This window comes from Plutella xylostella, chromosome 28, assembly GCF_932276165.1.
Source record: "Plutella xylostella chromosome 28, ilPluXylo3.1, whole genome shotgun sequence".
Lineage (NCBI taxonomy): Eukaryota > Metazoa > Arthropoda > Insecta > Lepidoptera > Plutellidae > Plutella > Plutella xylostella.
Window position 1 is genome coordinate 730121 of NC_064008.1, and position 19116 is coordinate 749236.

Genomic DNA, 19116 nt, shown 5'->3' on the forward strand with positions numbered 1-19116 from the left:
CATACTATATTTATTATAGTACATATTATGATAGACTAAGAATCTTACCAGATTAAAGTCGACCTATTGTTGACTCCCCTCCCCTTTTTTTTCTTGTTCTTCGTTTTTATCCCATAATTCTACTGGTATGTGAGCGGAAACACGTGCCTTCAGCACAATGCATGCATAGATTATTTTAATTTTAACTCCTTAATTTCTAAGTTTTTTTAATTTTATTTCTTTATTTTACTGAAACTTGCAGAAAAAATGTAAATGAGAAGTTTCTCATTGAGGGAACTCTCTACTCATACGTCTTAATTTTTAATATTCTTTGAGAAAATCTGTTATTGGCCTTATTTTTAGTTTCATATACCTAGTATGTAATTTTTCGATTTTGTAATCGCTGTTGATTTTCCGAATGAATGAAACGAAATGAATGAAATGAAAAAGTGGAATCCCCTCAGCACCCGACCCCTGACCCATCACTACACTTTGCATCGCCGTCACTCACATGGCGCAGCTTGAAGAGTGAGTGCGACGGAGAACTTTTGTCACGTCTTATTAGCGCTCTGTGCTACAGGGTTAGGACGGAGAAAACAGACATAAAAAACACGAACAGTTTCATTTTTAGATTCTTCAGTTGACTGAGTACTGAAACATTGGCAGACCAGCTTATAAGGTAAGGCAGCTATCATCCTTAAGGCATTTTTTGACTTTGAACATCGAAAACAAGGGTTTCGGTTGATTAAAAACGATATTAGATATTTTTCTATGGAAGTATGGAATGTATATTTTGTCTATTTTCCTATAAAATATATAAAAATCTATGTTTTATAGGCAAAAATAAATATTATTTTACCGCCATTTTGAAGCCAGGTGGTTGGTAATTGGTATTACCATATTTTGTGAGGCTATTACCGTCACTAACAAAAAACAGTATTTTTCTGTGAATAATTAATCACTTAATTATTTGGCTACGTAACAAAACCCGCCGTTTTTTATCGTACTTTAACATAATATATTTAAACTACCAAAAACCTTCGTAAATACTTAGTAAACATGTTGAATAACTTATTTTAGAATTCAAGTTACGAAATTTATTGATAATCCTAATCCTAACTAATATTATAAATGCGAAAGTAACTGTGTCTGTCTGTCTGTCTGTTACTCTTTCACGCCAAAACTACTGAACGAATTTGAATGAAATTTGGTATAGGTACAGTTCTCCCATATTAATAATGCGCATGCAAATCTTCGCAAACTGTCGTATTCCCGGAAACACCCGAATCATTGAATTAAACAAAGCACTTGCATTTTGATCCTTGTTCGAAAGAAATAGTAGTCAATATCATGTGACACATAAACGAAATCAATTTGGGCGGTCGGTGGCTGTCACCGATCAGTCAAAGGTCTCAAGGTCAAGATCAGTATTACTTTTGTGGAATTATAAAGAGCTGCAAATACACATCGTTCTTGTTATTTTTTTCAAATGTGAATTTAATTTCAACTTTAATTATTTTTGACGACGCCATATTATGAGGCACATTTAAGAATAAAATATACGTCACATTGATAGACTTCACTTTGCCAATAAAGCCACACCCAAAAGACCAAGTTTGTAATTGTAATATTATTGTGAATGATCAGCGCTGTAAATACTTTTGAACTGAGATTTTAATGTAAACATTTTTATTAATGTGAAATAATCAGTGCTGTAAATACTTTTGAACTGAGATTTAAAAATTGTAATGTAAACCTGTGTTTGAAATCCATTTCTCCTTATAATATAAACCTTGTGTTATTCAAACCTTCTTTCATCCATCTTTACATCAGCTTCAGTAAGACACTTGAAAAGTACCTACTGTAACATTTTCGAAGTAAATTTTAATATTATGGAATATTATGAATAATCGAATCAAATTTCGTTACTGATAAATCAATTATCTCTTTTAGCACCAATAACATAATTCTACTAAAATTTCATGAAGAAAATGCACTTAACCACTCTAAATACATAATAGTTTTCTAACGCTCGGGAATACGACCGTTGCCGAACGGAACTGGGACATTTATATGGTCTAGACCCTGGGAAAGAACATAGGCTACTTTTTATCCCGGAATTCCCACGGGAAAACTTTTTAAGGCGAAGCGAAGCGCGTGGGAACAGCCAGTTATATAACATAAAAACTCTTACGTAAGAAACCTATTTTCTTACGTGGCTGATCTTGTAACTGAATGAAAAAATCTGGTAAACTCCGCTGAGCGGGAAACTTACGATATATTTCTTTTTCTAGAAAAGTTACAGACACCAATTCTATCTTATTAGATGCATATAACACAATATCGTGTAATTTGAATACGCCCAATGACTAAAACCTACTTTTACTCTCAGTAAATTGAGTTTGATTGGAGGTGACACCATCACTTTTTTTGGGTGGCGGTGATCGCATCGTTTACCTTAAAGGAAAATTGACGATATTATTAATGTTTGAAATTAAAATTGATTATAATAGTATGAAATTGTTTATGATAAAATAAAACCGTGTAGTGAAATTTATATGTCTCATTTGGTTACAGTTTAATTGAACTTTAATTGTTACATTACTGTGAAATTGTAGGAACTCAGTAGTAATAAAGAAAATTGATTTAACTTGGTATGAAATTGAAATGAGACTCTTAATATGCTGATTATTCCTTTATAATTCGGTGAGAAATATACGTTTAGTTATTAGAATTAATACTTAATTGAATGATAAATTAAGTGTAGAAAATCGTTGAAATTTAACATTATTTAATTTCACGGTACAAATTTCAACATTGATGCTATTATTAATTATTATTATTAATTCCTTTATAAGTCGAGGAGTTAATGTTTCAGTATTCAGTCTCCTGAAGGATTTCAAGATGAAATTGTTTGTGTTTGTTCTGTCTGTATTCGCCGTCATGGCTGCAGTGCTTGGTCAGGGGGTAAGTTCCTTTCAATTATTTATTTAGACTTATCTACTTTATTGAGACTTATCAATACTAGATTAACCCGATAGGGGTACATAAGTAGTAGCTTGAATACGGGCTGACCCGTTTATTAGGGCCACTTGCACCAACATATTAAATTAAATCTAGATTTAGTGTCAAATTTTATATGGACTGACGTTTCTTAAATCGACATTTGACACTAAATCTAGATTTAATATGTTGGTGCAAGGCCCCTAATAAACGGGTCAGCCCGTATTCAAGCTACTACTGATGTACCCCTATCGGGTGAATCTAGTATTGATAAGACCTTAGTAAAACACAGAGAAAAACAAACGACAATTCTCGACCGATTTTCGATTGTTTTTTTTATAGTCATCCTAATTCGTCACTACAGGCATATACATACAGGCCGGGTATCCCATACGCTATCGTAATCCCATGAGGAGGAGACAAAAATCCACATCCTAACCAACTTTTTTTTGCTCTAGAAAAAATTGCAGAATTCTCGAAAAAAAATTCGTAAATTTTGAAATTTGACTGACATCTCACATTAGCATTAACTCCTAAAGTACCCCATTCACTTCACGCACCGCGAGCCGAGCCCCGAGCCGTACCATTTCGTGGACAAACCCGTCATCGCCCACACACAACACGAACACGAATTGCACGCCAGTCGATTGTCGACCCATGCACAAGGAACATATTAGTACTACTCTCGTGGCGCTCGCGTCTCGAGATGGCGAGCCGCACCTACCAATCCGCTGACTTATCGCCAGCGACAAATCCGCGGATTGGCGCGCCCGTGAATGGGCCCTTAACGCCATTACGTTAACTTATACCACCCCACAGCTTCGCAGACACACTAACCTTACAACACCCCTCTTCCCCAGCGTGTCCGTCGCAAGCTGGACATCAGGGACCATCCCGAGCGGTACCGCCCACAGGGTAACTTATGCGGCCCCGATGAGCCCTGTGCCAGAGGATGTAAGGACTGCTTATACAGGATGTTCTAAAATAAATATGGCTGGCTTTTGTTGAAAATTCGTACAAAAAGATTTTATATGTGGTGTTGCAAAAAGGGTATACTGAGCCGAAACCTACGTATGCAGTAAAAAGTCACGTGACCAGCAAAGTTTCTATGTTCTTCTTTCGGAGAATGTTTTCTTACGAATTGTGACATTCTGATATTCGTTCTTAGATATAACATGCTGGACACGTAGGTTTCGGCTTAGTATACCCTTTTTGCAAAACCATGTATAAAATCTTTTTATACGAATTTCCAAAAAAGGCAGCTATGATTTTTCTGAGTGTCTACAGGATACATTTTGTTGAACACATGACTTTTTTGTTTGGGGAGTTGGATTTTCTTCCATGAATTTCCGAAATTCGTAGAACAAAGGTTGTTGAGAATCCACTATGCAACACTTTGTATGGTTTGATCAGTAATTTTGTCTTTTAGAAAAGTATAAGCCCGACTACCCTACCCCTTCGGGGATGACACTCTAGAGTATAATTTTATTTGTATGAATCGAAAACTGAGTGTCGGAAATTAGAAAAGTTTCAGTTTTCTCGCATACAAAGTGGCGCCTCAAACTGTCATGAAACTTTTGTCACATAATGTATGCAGGCGACAGAAGTAAACCAAAAGTTTTTACCCGACTGCCGAAGGAGGAGGGTAATGTTTTTACGTTTACGTAAATTGCAAAACCCGTACTAGAGTCCCTGTATAAGCTACGTAAAATAATATTGCGCTATCTACTGATAGTGCCGGGGCTATCAGTACATAGTACTCTTCTTTACTATGCCATACAAATACTGGTTAAGTTTTCTGTTTAAACTACGTATCCATGTGTTTATGACAAATGGATAAGGTGTCACCGTTTATGGTCTAGCCAGTTACAGTCATAAGCAACGATTGCTGAATTAAGAGTGCGCCGAATGTACTTATAAAATTTGTAAAAGTGGTACTTATAGTAATCCGAAAGGGGCTCCTTATTGCTCATCATCCTAAACAACCTTATGGTGAGGCCACTCGAGCGTACTCACAAAATTACGCTCGTGTGGCCTCACCCTTAATATAGTCTACAAATTTTGTAAATTAGAAAAAAAAACTGATGTAATCTAATCAATCACGTATTAAATGTTTTACTCTCGCAGTCAATTTATGATTTCATTTTTGTTTGCAGTTCCAGTTGGTTGAAAGCTTCAGTTTTCTTTATGAAAATAAATGAAGAACTTTTGTTTTAATATCGTTGTTTTATTTTTTAATATTACCTCTGTTTTAAATCATTTATGGCACATACAAGTGCATAGATGATTTAAAAATTGATACCAAGCACTTCTTTCTCTACCTTCATCCTATGTTACATAATCCTACTTCCTTATTACTAATAGGTATTCGATAGGACGACCGAATGGCGTAATGGTTAGTGACCCTGACTACTGAGCCGAAGGTCCCGGGTTCGATACCCGGCTAGGGCAGATATTTGTTTAAACCACAGATATTTGTTCTCGGGTCTTGGATGTGCCCGTAAAAATGGCAATGGGCCCGCCCCCTATTACATTGGGACTAACATAACACTGGCGAAAAGTGGGTGCAGCAATGCACCTCTGCCTACCCCGCAAGGGAGTACATTAGTACAAGGTGTGAGTGTTTGTTGTAATAAATATTATAAATGCGACAGTTTGTGTGCAAGTGTTTTAGTGTGTAGTTATGTTTGTTACTTCTTCACTTCAAAACGGCTGAACCGATTGTAACGAAATTTGGTATGGAGTTAGCTGACACCGTCGATTATGTAGGGTACTTTTTATCGCAGGATTCCCACGGGAAAACTTTTTAAGGCGAAACAAAGCTCGCGGGTGTCGCTAGTATCCAATAACTTTAAACACGTAACTTATAAACTTATTACTTTTAAAGTAAATATCATATTTTTGCATGAAAATTATTACGAATACTTGTACTTACTAGGAGATTTTTTCTTAAAAGGTACTGTTTTTAAAGGACTTGACCGTAGTAAATTTCATTTATTAATAAGAAAAACAACTGCTTATATCTTAGTACATTCGTTATAATTATAGATAGTATGGTTTACATAATATAGAAAATTATAGGTTTCTTGCAATATACCTTTTTTACTTTACCTCATTTCAACATGATCCACCCTTAGTACATACAAAAATAATAATATAAACACTCACAACTTGTACTAATGTACTCCCTTGCGGGGTAGGCAGAGGTGCATTGCTGCACCCACTTTTCGCCAGTATTATATTAGTCCCAATGTAATAGGGGGCGGGCCTATTGGCATTTTACGGGCACATCCAAGACCCGAAAACAAATATCTGTGTTTAAACAAATATGTATACATATAATACTTCATTGTTTAATATCATCAATAACTGCGGCAATTATAGGCATATTATGGTGTGGTCCCAGCATAAACAGTGTGCTAGCGTACTCGTAGCAGACTCGTAGCAGTCTCATAGCAGTCTCGTAGCAGTCTCGTAGCAGTCTCGTAGCAGACTCGTAGCAGTCTCGTAGCAGTCTTGTAGCACCGCTTGCTACGGCGCGTAGCAAGACATAATGAACGTTTCATTTTGCTTTTGTAAGTATTTGTAATATTTTTTTTATCTTTATGGAAACAGATACACATAATTATAATAAAATTCCAATATTTTATGACGTTTATTATTTATTTAAATAAAGAGTTGATTCTATTCTGAAGTTTTTCAACAGATTATTAATCCACCTTTAAAAAACAAATTGTAAATTTAATTAAATTATAATGATTTAAAATTTAGATAATATACATCCTTATACTGGTAGAAGACACTAAATCACTTTCCACTCGACTAAATTACTAGCCTAGTGAGAATAAGACTGTCTTGTGTCTTCTAAGACATGGATAATCTGTAGGTATATTTATCGGAGGCTTATTTATGCTTGATTTAAATGAACATTTCAGTACCGAACCCGGGACCTTTTGCATAGCAGTCAGGGCCCCAACCACTACGCCATTAGACCGTCATTCATATAAGTCATGCACTTGGGACTTTGATTGCTTACCGCGCTTACACGAGTTAGGATAACGCTGTCGGTAGGGGGGGCGGCGCAGCCCGCGGTAGACAAGACGGATGCCCTGAAAATTAGCATTATTATACACTCACGGGCAATGAAAAGGTTCCACTGAGAAAAACACCAAATTACTCCTAAGCGGAAAAAGCTAGCTTTATAACGCCTTCTGAAACATTAAAGGACCTACATTTCAACTAAAAACGGTAATACTATTTTGTCAAAATTTTAAATAAAATATTTGAAAAAAATGGGGTCATTCGGTGTCATTCGGCTTTTTGTGAGTCCCGCGGGCAATGAAAAAGTTCCACTCACAAAATGCCGACACCAAACGACCCCAATTTTTTCAATGATTTAATTTAAAATTGGATCAACATATTACCGTTTTTATTTAGAAATACCCTGATGCTCTGTAAGATGTACTCCAATGTTGCAGAAAACGCCATTAAGCTAGCCTTTTCCGTTTAGAAGTAATTTGGTGCTTTTCTCAGTGGAACCTTTTCATTGCCCGTGAGTGTAGTTTTAAAACCTTACCTCATCTCTGTTTTGATGCAAATAAATATTATTCTTATTAACTAGCTGTTCCCGCGAGCTTCGCTTTGCCTTAAAAAGTTTTACCGTGGGGATTCAGCCTATATCCTTTCTCAGGGTCTAGACCACCTGTATAACAAATTTCATTTAAATCCGTTCAGTAGTTTTGGCGTGAAAGAGACAGACAGACACAGTTACTTTCTTATTTATAATATATAATAGAAGGATACATATGCTAGCCTAGCACGGGGCGCAAGACGTGACAAAAGTTCTCCGTCGCACTCGCTCTCGAGGCCGCGCGATGTGAGTGAGCGCGATGCAAAACTTTTGAAGAGGTAATCAGAGGGTCTTGCTTGTGCTGTTATAATTATTACAAATATATTAAACTAAGTATTCCCACGAGCTTCGCTTCGCCTTAAAAAGTTTTCCCATGGGAATTCCGGGATAAAAAGTAACCTATGTGTTAATCCAGGGTGAGGGCTAACTTCATTAAGTAACAAACGTACACACAGACAAACAATCTCCAATTGAAGAATTTTAGTGTGTTACCCTAAATGCATTGTACTCATTCAAAAACTGCAATACGGCTCGCGCAACCTATCACAGTACAAAATGTGTAGCGAAAAGCGGGTGACTCGCTTGCGAGTTACCTCTTACTACCCCTTCGGGGATCACAGTCGTGAGCATAGGTAATATGTATGTAGTTTCTTTAATTAACAATTTCACATGTAAATTTACATCTTTTCATAATAAATAAATGAAGTAGGCATGAAAAATCTTGACGGTTGAAATTTAAAAATAAATTTGATTTAAAAAAATCTTTATAAGTTGGTGTTTCGATTTTTCTGTAATCAAATCAGTCAACTGAAGATTTTCAAAATGAAAATGTTATGTTTATTCAATCAATAATTTCCAATTTCACATGTAGTAATTATGAATGATTATTCATGAATTAAGTAGACATGAAAATACCTGAAATTACATTACACGGTTCAAGTGTAAACATTAATTCGATTATGAAATTTCCTTTATAAGCCCGTTCTGTCAATCTTTCAGTATTCAGTCAATTGACGAATTTCAATATGAAGCTGTTCGTGTTTGTTTTGTCTCTTTTCGCCGTCCTGGCAGTAGTGCTTGCACAGGATTCGGGCTCTGAGGGGGTAAGATTCTTACCCTCAAATTCATAGACCATATTGTAAATTTCATCATCATCATCAGCCAATAATCATCCACTGCTGTACATAGGCCTCTCCCAAGAAGCGCCACAACACTCGGTCCTCGGCCTTCGTCATCCAACCACTACCGGCTACCCGCCTAAGGACGTCAGCCCAGCGGGCAGGAGGGCGTCCCACGCTGCGTTTACCTGTTCGTGGTCTCCACTCGAGAACTCTTCTACCTCAACGTTATCGGTTCTTCGGCAGATTTGACCAAATTGTAAATTTACAACAATCTTAAAATTAACTTCGAAACACACGAGTTTCGACTCTTTACGTCAATCAAAAAGTTGAAATGGTTATATCACAACATTAATTTTAAAGCTATTGTAAAATATCAAAATGCTCTATGGATTTCGGAGTTAGTCTATTATACAGGATGTTGATAAGGTTGTTACAATAAGACAAAAAGGGTTGAAGTTAAGAACAACTTGTGTGAAATAGTTTAAACAATTTACTAAAACATTTATTTTGCCAATAACTTTACTGTTTTACTGCACTTATATTTGAAGAAATATTTATTAATGTAGTCCTTTATTGCATAAGTGTACAAAGGTTGGACTGAATTTTTTAAGAATTTTCTACCAGTCGGCAGTCCACTCACAGAAGGTGCAATTATCGTATGGACTTAATTGAAATCGGGTCAGATCAAGAAAAACTGCTTTATTACCATCTCATTAACAATATCAAGTATTTATCAATCCTACTATACATGCGAAAGTTTGTCTGTGTGTACGTTTGTTACTTAATGAAGTTAGCCCTCGCCCTGGATTAACACATAGGTTACTTTTTATCCCGGAATTCCCATGGGAAAACTTTTTAAGGCGAAGCGAAGCTCGTGGGAATACTTAGTTTCATATATTTGTAATAATTATAACAGCACAAGCAAGACCCTCTGATTACCTCTTCAAAAGTTTTGCATCGCGCTCACTCACATCGCGCGGCCTCGAGATACGACGGAGAACTTTTGTCACGTCTTGCGCCCCGTGCTAGGCTAGCATATGTATCCTTCTATTATATATTATAAATAAGAAAGTAACTGTGTCTGTCTGTCTCTTTCACGCCAAAACTACTGAACGGATTTAAATGAAATTTGTTATACAGGTGGTCTAGACCCTGAGAAAGGATATAGGCTGAATCCCCACGGTAAAACTTTTTAAGGCAAAGCGAAGCTCGTGGGAACAGCTAGTTAATAAGAATAATATTTATTTGCATCAAAACAGAGATGAGGTAAGGATACAATGTAAGGGTTTTAAAACTACACTCACGGTCAATGAAAAGGTTCCACTGAGAAAAGCACCAAATTACTTCTAAACGGAAAAGGCTAGCTTAATGGCGTTTTCTGCAACATTGGAGTACATCTTACATAGCATCAGGGTATTTCTAAATAAAAACGGTAATATTTTTATCCAATTTTAAATTAATCTTTGAAAAAATTGGGGTCGTTTGGTGTCGGCATTTTGTAGGTGGAACTTTTTCATTGCCCGCGGGACTCACAAAAAGCCGAATGACACCGAATGACCCCAATTTTTTCAAATACTCTATTTAAAATTTGGACAAAATAGTATTACCGTTTTTAGTTGAAATGTAGGTACTTTAATGTTTCAGAAGGCGTTATAAAGCTAGCTTTTTCCGCTTAGGAGTAATTTGGTGTTTTTCTCAGTGGAACCTTTTCATTGCCCGTGAGTGTATAATAATGCTAATTTTCAGGGCATCCGTCTTGTCTACCGCGGGCTGCGCCGCCCCCCCTACCGACAGCGTTATCCTAACTCGTGTAAGCGCGGTAAGCAATCAAAGTCCCAAGTGCATGACTTATATGAATGACGGTCGAATGGCGTAGTGGTTGAGGCCCTGACTGCTATGCAAAAGGTCCCGGGTTCGGTACTGAAATGTTCATTTAAATCAAGTATAAATAAGCCTCCGATAAATATACCTACAGATTATCCATGTCTTAGAAGACACAAGACAGTCTTATTCTCACTAGGCTAGTAATTTAGTCGAGTGGAAAGTGATTTAGTGTCTTCTACCAGTATAAGGATGTATATAATCTAAATTTTAAATCATAATAGTTTAATTAAATTTATAATTTGTTTTTTTACAGGTGGATTAATAATCTGTTGAAAAACTTCAGAATAGAATCAACTCTTTATGTAAATAAATAATTAACTTCTTAAAATATTGGAATTTTATTATAATTATGTGTATCTGTTTCCATAAAGATACAAATACTTACAAAAGCAAAATGAAACGTTCATTGTCTTGCTACGCGCCGTAGCAAGCGGTGCTACAAGACTGCTACGAGGCTGCTACGAGACTGCTACGAGACTGCTATGAGACTGCTACGAGTCTGCTACGAGTACGCTAGCACACTGTTTATGCTGGGACCACACCATAATATGCCTATAATTGCCGCAGTTATTGATGATATTAAACAATGAATTTGTTTTCGGGTCTTGGATGTGCCCGTAAAAATGGCAATAGGCCCGCCCCCTATTACATTGGGACTAATATAACACTGGCGAAAAGTGGGTGCAGCAATGCACCTCTGCCTACCCCGCAAGGGAGTACATTAGTGCAAGGTGTGAGTGTTTGTTGTAATAGGTATTATAAATGTGACAGTTTGTATGCAAGTGTTTTAGTGTGTGTTTACGTATGTTTGTTACTTCTTCACTTCAAAACGGCTGAACCGATTGTAACGAAATTTGGTTTGAAGTTAGCTGACACCGTCGATTATTGAGCAAAACCGGGGGTCAAAAGTCTTCGTTCAGCAACTTGGGAGAAGCCACTTGACGAAGTTGAGGTCTGCAGACTGCAGATGATAATATCGTTGCCTCTAAGCCGGAGGTTCTTGCCGAAATCGAAGGTTTTTACGGAAAACTTTATGCTTCACACGCGCAGAAGTCTGTGGCTCAGCTCACCGATTCCAGAGCGCCACTAATACGCCACTACACTGACGACATCCCTGACGTCGACATAGGCGAGATTAGGATAGCCCTTGAGCAGCTTAAAAACAACAAGGCTCCGGGTGAAGACGGAATTACTACAGAGCTTCTGAAAGCTGGAGGTATTGCAATCCTCGAACAGCTCCAGAGGCTCTTCAATTCGGTTCTTCACAATGGCATTACACCGGAGGCATGGTCTGAGAGCGTCGTGGTATTGTTCTTTAAGAAGGGTGACAAAACCCTTCTGAAGAACTATAGACCAATCTCGCTTTTAAGCCATGTATACAAGCTGTTCTCAAGGATTATTACGAACCGTCTTGCCCAAAAGTTAGACGAGTTTCAGCCCCCAGAGCAGGCAGGGTTTCGAAAAGGCTTTAGTACAATAGACCACATCCACACAGTAAGGCAGATTATACAGAAGACCGAAGAGTATAATCAGCCTCTGTGTCTAGCCTTTGTGGACTATGAAAAAGCCTTCGACTCCATCGAGACCTGGGCAGTTTTGGAATCCTTGCAGAGATGCCAAATCGATTGGCGCTATATCGAGGTGTTGAGATGTCTGTACAATGCCGCTACTATGACTGTCCAAGTACAGGACCACAAGACAAGACCTATCCAACTGCAACGTGGAGTGAGACAGGGGGATTTGATATCTCCGAAACTGTACACCAATGCATTGGAAGCTGATGTCTTTAAGACGTTGGACTGGAAAGGACATGGCATATGTATAAATGGAGAGTACATGTAACACCTCCGCTTCGCGGACGACATCGTTATTATGGCAGAATCTCTGCAGGAACTCAGCTGGATGCTAAGTGGTCTAAATGCTGCTTCCCGACGTGTAGGCCTCGGTATGAACTTGGACAAGACGAAAGTCATGTACAATGCTCACATCAAACCGGAGCCGGTCGCCGTTGGTGAGGCAACAATCGAAGTTGTGCAAGAATATGTCTACCTCGGGGAGACTATACGGCTAGGCAGAAGCTACTTCGACAAGAAGGCTGCAAGGCGCATCCAACTGGGTTGGGCTGCATTCGGGAAACTTCGTCACATATTCTCCTCGGCCATTCCTCAGAGCCTGAAGACAAAAGTCTTCAACCAGTGCGTCCTGCCAGTGATGACGTATGGTGCAGAGACGTGGACACTGACGGTAGGACTGGTCCACCGATTTAAAGTCGCTCAGCATGCTATGGAGAGAGCTATGCTTAGGGTTTTTCTGATGGATCGTATCAGAAATGAGGTTATCCGTCAGAGGACTAAGGTTACCGACATATCTGTCAAAATATGCAAACTGAAGTGGCAGTGGGCTGGTCATATCTGCCGAAGAACCGATAACCGTTGGGGTAGACGAGTTCTCGAGTGGAGACCACGAACAGGCAAACCGCAAACCTGCCCGCTGGACTGACGACCTTAGGCTTGTAGTGGTTGGATGAGGAAGGCCGAGGACCGAGTGTTGTGGCGCTCCTTGGGAGAGGCCTATGTCCAGCACTGGATGATTATTGGCTGATGATGATGATGATCCAAGACCCGAGAGCAAATATCTGTGGTTTAAACAAAAATATCTGCCCCAGCCGTGAATCGAACCCGGGACCTTCGGCTCAGTAGTCAGGGTCACTAACCACTACGCCATTCGGTCGTCCTATCGAATACCTATTAGTAATTAGGAAGTAGGATTATGTATCAATTTTTAAATCCTCTATGCACTTGTATGTGTCCATAAATGATTTAAAACAGAAGTAATATTAAAAAATAAAACAACGATATTAAAACAAAAGTTCTTCATTTATTTTCATAAAGAAAACTGAAGCTTTCAACCATTTAGATCTGCAAACAAAAATGAAATTATAAATTGACTGCGAGAGTAAAACATTTAATACGTGATTGATTAGATTACATCAGATTTTTTTTCGAATTTACAAAATTTGTAGACTATATTAAGGGTGAGGCCACACGAGCGTAATTTTGTGAGTAGGCTCGTGTGGCCTCACCGTAACGTTGTTTAGGATGATGAGCAATAAGGAGCCCCTTTCGGATTACTATAAGTACCACTTTTACAAACTTTATAAGTACATTCGGCGCACTCTTAATTCAGCAATCGTTGCTTATGACTGTAACTGGCTAGGCCATAAACGGTGACACCTAATCCATTTGTCATAAACACATGGATACGTAGTTTAAACAGAAAACTTAACCAGTATTTGTATGACATAGTAAAGAAGTACTATGTACTGATAGCCCCGGCACTATCAGTAGATAGCGCAATATTATTTTACGTAGCTTATACAGGGACTCTAGTACGGGTTTTGCAATTTACGTAAACGTAAAAACATTACCCTCCTCCTTCGGCAGTCGGGTAAAAACTTTTGGTTTACTTCTGTCGCCTGCATACATTATGTGACAAAAGTTTCATGACAGTTTGAGGCGCCACTTTGTATGCGAGAAAACTGAAACTTTTCTAATTTCCGACACTCAGTTTTCGATTCATACAAATAAAATTATACTCTAGAGTGTCATCCCCGAAGGGGTAGGGTAGTCGGGCTTATACTTTTCTAAAAGACAAAATTACTGATCAAACCATACAAAGTGTTGCATAGTGGATTCTCAACAACCTTTGTTCTACGAATTTCGGAAATTCATGGAAGAAAATCCAACTCCCCAAACAAAAAAAGTCATGTGTTCAACAAAATGTATCCTGTAGACACTCAGAAAAATCATAGCTGCCTTTTTTGGAAATTCGTATAAAAAGATTTATACATGGTTTTGCAAAAAGGGTATACTAAGCCGAAACCTACGTGTCCAGCATGTTATATCTAAGAACGAATATCAGAATGTCACAATTCGTAAGAAAACATTCTCAGAAAGAAAGAAGATAGAAACTTTGCTGGTCACGTGACTTTTTACTGCATACGTAGGTTTCGGCTCAGTATACCCTTTTTGCAACACCACGTATAAAATGTTTTTGTACGAATTTCCAACAAAAGCCAGCCATATTTATTTTAGAACATCCTGTATAAGCAGTCCTTACATCCTTTGTCACAGGGCTGTCCGGGGCCGCATAAGTTACCCTGTGGGCGGTACCGCTCGGGATGGTCCCTGATGTCCAGCTTGCGACGGACACGCTGGGGAAGAGGGGTGTTGTAAGGTTAATGTGTCTGCGAAGCTGTGGGGTGGTATAAGTTAACGTAATGGCGTTAAGGGCCCATTCACGGGCGCGCCAATCCGCGGATTTGTCGCTGGCGATAAGTCAGCGGATTGGTAGGTGCGGCTCGCCACCTCGAGACGCGAGCGCCACGAGAGTAGTACTAATATGTTCCTTGTGCAAGGGTCGTTAAGTAAATAATCGACTGGACTGCAACTCGGGGCTCGTGTAGTGTGTGGGCGATGACGGGTTTGTCCACGGAATGGTACGGCTCGAGGCTCGGCTAGCGGTGCGTGAAGTGAATGGTGTGCTTTAGGAGTTAATACTAATGTGAGATGTCAGTCAAATTTCATAATTTACAAAAAAAATTGAGAATTCTGCAATTTTTTCTAGAGCAAAAGTTGGTTAGGATGTAATACGACCACGAGCAATGAGAAAAGCACCAAATTACTCCTAAACGAAAAAAAAAAATTACTCCGTAATTTTGAAAATTTGTTGAACAAAAATTGATTTTTTCAGCTTATTACTTACCTGTATCCCTTTTAAACATTCTGTATAAGTATAGATGATAGAATAAGATTCTTACCCGCGGAATCCCCTGAGTGGTCACAACCTGTCCAAAAAAAAATTAATCCGTAACTTTAAAAATTTGTTGAACAAAAATTGTTTCTTTCAGCTTATTACTACTTACCTATATCCCTTTTAAACATTCAGTATAAGTATAGATGATAGAATAAGATTCTTACCTGCTTAGTTCCCTCAGTGGTCAGATCCTGTCCAAAAAAATAATTACTCCGTAATTTTGAAAATTTGTTGAACAAGAATTGTTTGTTTCAGCTTATTACTTACCTATATCCCTTTTAAATATTCAGTATAAGTATAGATGATAGGATAAGATTCTTACCTGCTTAGTCCCCACAGTGGTCAGATCCTGTCCAAGCACTACTGCCAGGACGGTGAATACAGACAAAACAAACACGAACAGTTTCATATTGATATCCTTCAGTTGACTGAATACTGAAACATCGATAGACCAGCTTATAAAGAAAAAAATCAAGATATAATTAATGTTTAAATTAAAACCGTGTAGAGAAATTTGTGTATGTCATTTGTTCAAAAACATTTTAATTGAATACTAATTGTAAAATTACATGTGAAATTGTAGAAACTCAGTTATAAGTACTAAAGAAATTATTGATAACTCGGCATGAAATTTAAATTATACAGTCAATATGCTGATTATTCCTTTATAATGTGTGTGAAATAAACTCTTTTTTTAATAGTCTATGTATTTTTCCACCCGTCCAAATAAACGTTTAGTTATTAGAATGAATAGGTACTTAATTAAATGATGCCATGACTGTGAAGCGTGAGTAGTCGAGCGGGCTTCAGGCACTGGCACGGTCAGCCATTGGATGGGTGACCGATTTCAAGTGGTTCTTTTCTGGACGCTTCCGTGCTTAGGACGGACCGTTAATATGCTGATTATTCCTTTCTAATTCGGTGTGAAATATACGTTTAGTTATTAGAATTAATACTTAATTAAATGATAAATTAAGTGTAGAAAATCGTTGAAATTTAACATTTTTTAATTTCACGGTACAAATTTCAACATTAATGCTATTATTAATTATTATTATTAATTCCTTTATAAGGTGAGGAGTTAATGTTTCAGTATTCAGTCTCCTGAAGGATTTCAAGATGAAATTGTTTGTGTTTGTTCTGTCTGTATTCGCCGTCATGGCTGTAGTGCTTGGTCAGGGGGTAAGTTCCTTTCAATTATTTATTTAGACTTACCTACTTTATTGAGCTTCACCCGATAGGGGCACATCAGTAGAAGCTTGAATACGGGCTGATGCGTTTATTAGGGCCCCTTGCACCAACATATTAAATCTAGATTAAGTGTCAAATTTTATATGGAATGACGTTTCTTAAATTGACATTTGACACTTAATCTAGATTTAATATGTTGGTGCAAGGGGCCCTTAGTAAAACACAGAGAAAAACAAACGACAATTTTCGACCGATTTTCCATTGTTTTTTTTTATAGTCATCCTAATTCGTCACTACAGGCATATACATACAGGCCGGGTATCCCATACGCTATCGTAATCCCGTGAGGAGGAGACAAAAATCGACATCCAAACCAACTTTTTCTCTAGGAAAAATTGTAGAATTCTCGAAAAGAAAATCGTAAATTTTGAAATTTGACTGACATCTCACATTAGTATTAACTCCTAAAGCACCCCATTCACTTCACGCACCGCGAGCCGAGCCCCGAGCCGTACCATTTCGTGGACAAACCCGTCATCGCCCACACACTACACGAGCCCCGAGTTGCAGTCCAGTCGATTGTCAACTTTACGATCCTTGTACAAGAAACATATTATAAGTACTACTCTCGTGGCGCTCGCGTCTCGAGACAGCGAGCCGCTGACTTATCGGCAGCGTCAAATCCGCGGATTGGCGCGCCCGTGAATGGGCCCTTAACGCCATTACGTTAACTTATACCACCCCACAGCTTCGCAGACACACTAACCTTACAACACCCCTCTTCCCCAGCGTGTCCGTCGCAAGCTGGACATCAGGGACCATCCCGAGCGGTACCGCCCACAGGGTAACTTATGCGGCCCCGATGAGCCCTGTGCCAGAGGATGTAAGGACTGCTTATACAGGATGTTCTAAAATAAATATGGCTGGCTTTTGTTGAAAATTCGTACAAAAAGATTTTATATGTGGTGTTGCAAAAAGGGTATACTGAGCCGAAACCTACGTATGCAGTAAAAAGTCACGTGACCAGCAAAGTTTCTATGTTCTTCTTTCAGAGAATGTTTTCTTACGAATTGTGACATTCTGATATTCGTTCTTAGATATAACATGCTGGACACGTAGGTTTCGGCTTAGTATACCCTTTTTGCAAAACCATGTATAAAATCTTTTTATACGAATTTCCAAAAAAGGCAGCTATGATTTTTCTGAGTGTCTACAGGATACATTTTGTTGAACACATGACTTTTTTGTTTGGTGAGTTGGATTTTCTTCCATGAATTTCCGAAATTCGTAGAACAAAGGTTGTTCAGAATCCTCTATGCAACACTATGTATGGTTTGACCAGTAATTTTGTCTTTTAGCAAAGTATAAGCCTGACTACCCTACCCCTTCGGGGATGACACTCTAGAGTATAATTTTATTTGTATGTGCCCTATACGTCTAGTACAAGTTTCGAAAACTAGAAAAGTTTCAGTTTTCTCGCATACAAAGTGGCGCCTCAAGCAGAAACTATCATGAAACTTTTGACACATAATGTATGCAGGCGACAGAAAAAACCAAAACTTTTTTCGTTTACGTAAATAATGAGTCGCGTATTCCGGCAGAAATATGTGCGCGGGGACGAGGGGGGCGGGGAAGTTACTCGCTCCCCGCGTCCCCGCGCACACTTTTCTGCCGCGCACAACTCACAAAATTACGCTCGTGTGGCCTCACCCTAACGTTGTTTAGGACGATGAGCAATAAATAGCCCCTTTTGGATTACTATAAATACCACTTTTACAAATTTTATACATTTTGTAAATTCGAAAAAAAACTGATGTAATCCAATTATTCACGTATTAAATGTTTTACTCTCGCAGTCAATTTATAATTTCATTTTTGTTTGCAGTTCTTCAAACAAATTCAATTCAAATTGGTTGAAAGCTTCAGGTTTCTTTATGAAAATAAATGAAGAACTTTTGTTAGTTAATATCGTTGTTTTATTTTTACCCGACTGCCGAAGGAGGAGGGTAATTTTTTTCGATTGTATGATTGTATTGTATGTATGTATGTATGTCTGTTTCTTTGTTCCCTCCTATAGCCTAAACGACTTGATAGATTTTGATGTATGAAGTATCGTTAGAAGCGCATTGATTGCGCGATGGTTATAGGCTATGTGACGTTACATTAAAATGTATATAGCGCCCTCTAGAGGACATTAAGTGATGATCGTTTTTTTTTTTCAACTATGCCGTGTGTGGTATCAAATGAAAGAGCTTGATTTGCACATCACAAAATTATGCATATTGTAGGTATTTAAATAAAAACACCAAAATTATTGAAATAAAAAATGTCCATGAACTAAAACCCGACTACTGACATAAAATTTTATAAAAAAAAAACAACTAAAATGATACTAATATTTTTTTTTTATAAACAAACAAAAAACCCGACTGCACGCTAAAAAGATGAAAATAAGTCCCAATGTTAATGAAAAGTATCGTAGGCGGGGATCAG

At 38.0% G+C, this 19116-nt stretch overlaps 1 protein-coding gene and 2 long non-coding RNA genes across 3 annotated transcripts; 2 read left to right on the top strand and 1 right to left on the bottom strand.

Moving 5' to 3' along the window:
* The first annotated feature begins 2666 nt into the window (after positions 1–2666).
* LOC125490873 lies at positions 2667–5199 on the top strand. Its single transcript, XR_007267938.1, has 3 exons — positions 2667–2946; positions 3843–3936; positions 5139–5199. It is a non-coding gene; the product is annotated as an uncharacterized LOC125490873 (long non-coding RNA).
* Positions 5200–13514: 8315 nt separating this feature from the next.
* On the bottom strand, positions 13515–15860 carry LOC119692028. Its single transcript, XM_048631277.1, has 5 exons — positions 15755–15860; positions 15597–15623; positions 15437–15463; positions 14737–14830; positions 13515–13535 (listed from the first exon to the last, which is right to left on the bottom strand). The coding sequence occupies exons 1-5, from the start codon at positions 15839–15841 to the stop codon at positions 13522–13524; spliced, it is 249 nt and encodes an 82-aa protein (XP_048487234.1). The 5' UTR covers positions 15842–15860; the 3' UTR covers positions 13515–13521.
* Positions 15861–16327: 467 nt separating this feature from the next.
* LOC125490874 lies at positions 16328–18589 on the top strand. Its single transcript, XR_007267939.1, has 3 exons — positions 16328–16614; positions 17413–17506; positions 18509–18589. It is a non-coding gene; the product is annotated as an uncharacterized LOC125490874 (long non-coding RNA).
* Positions 18590–19116: the final 527 nt, after the last annotated feature.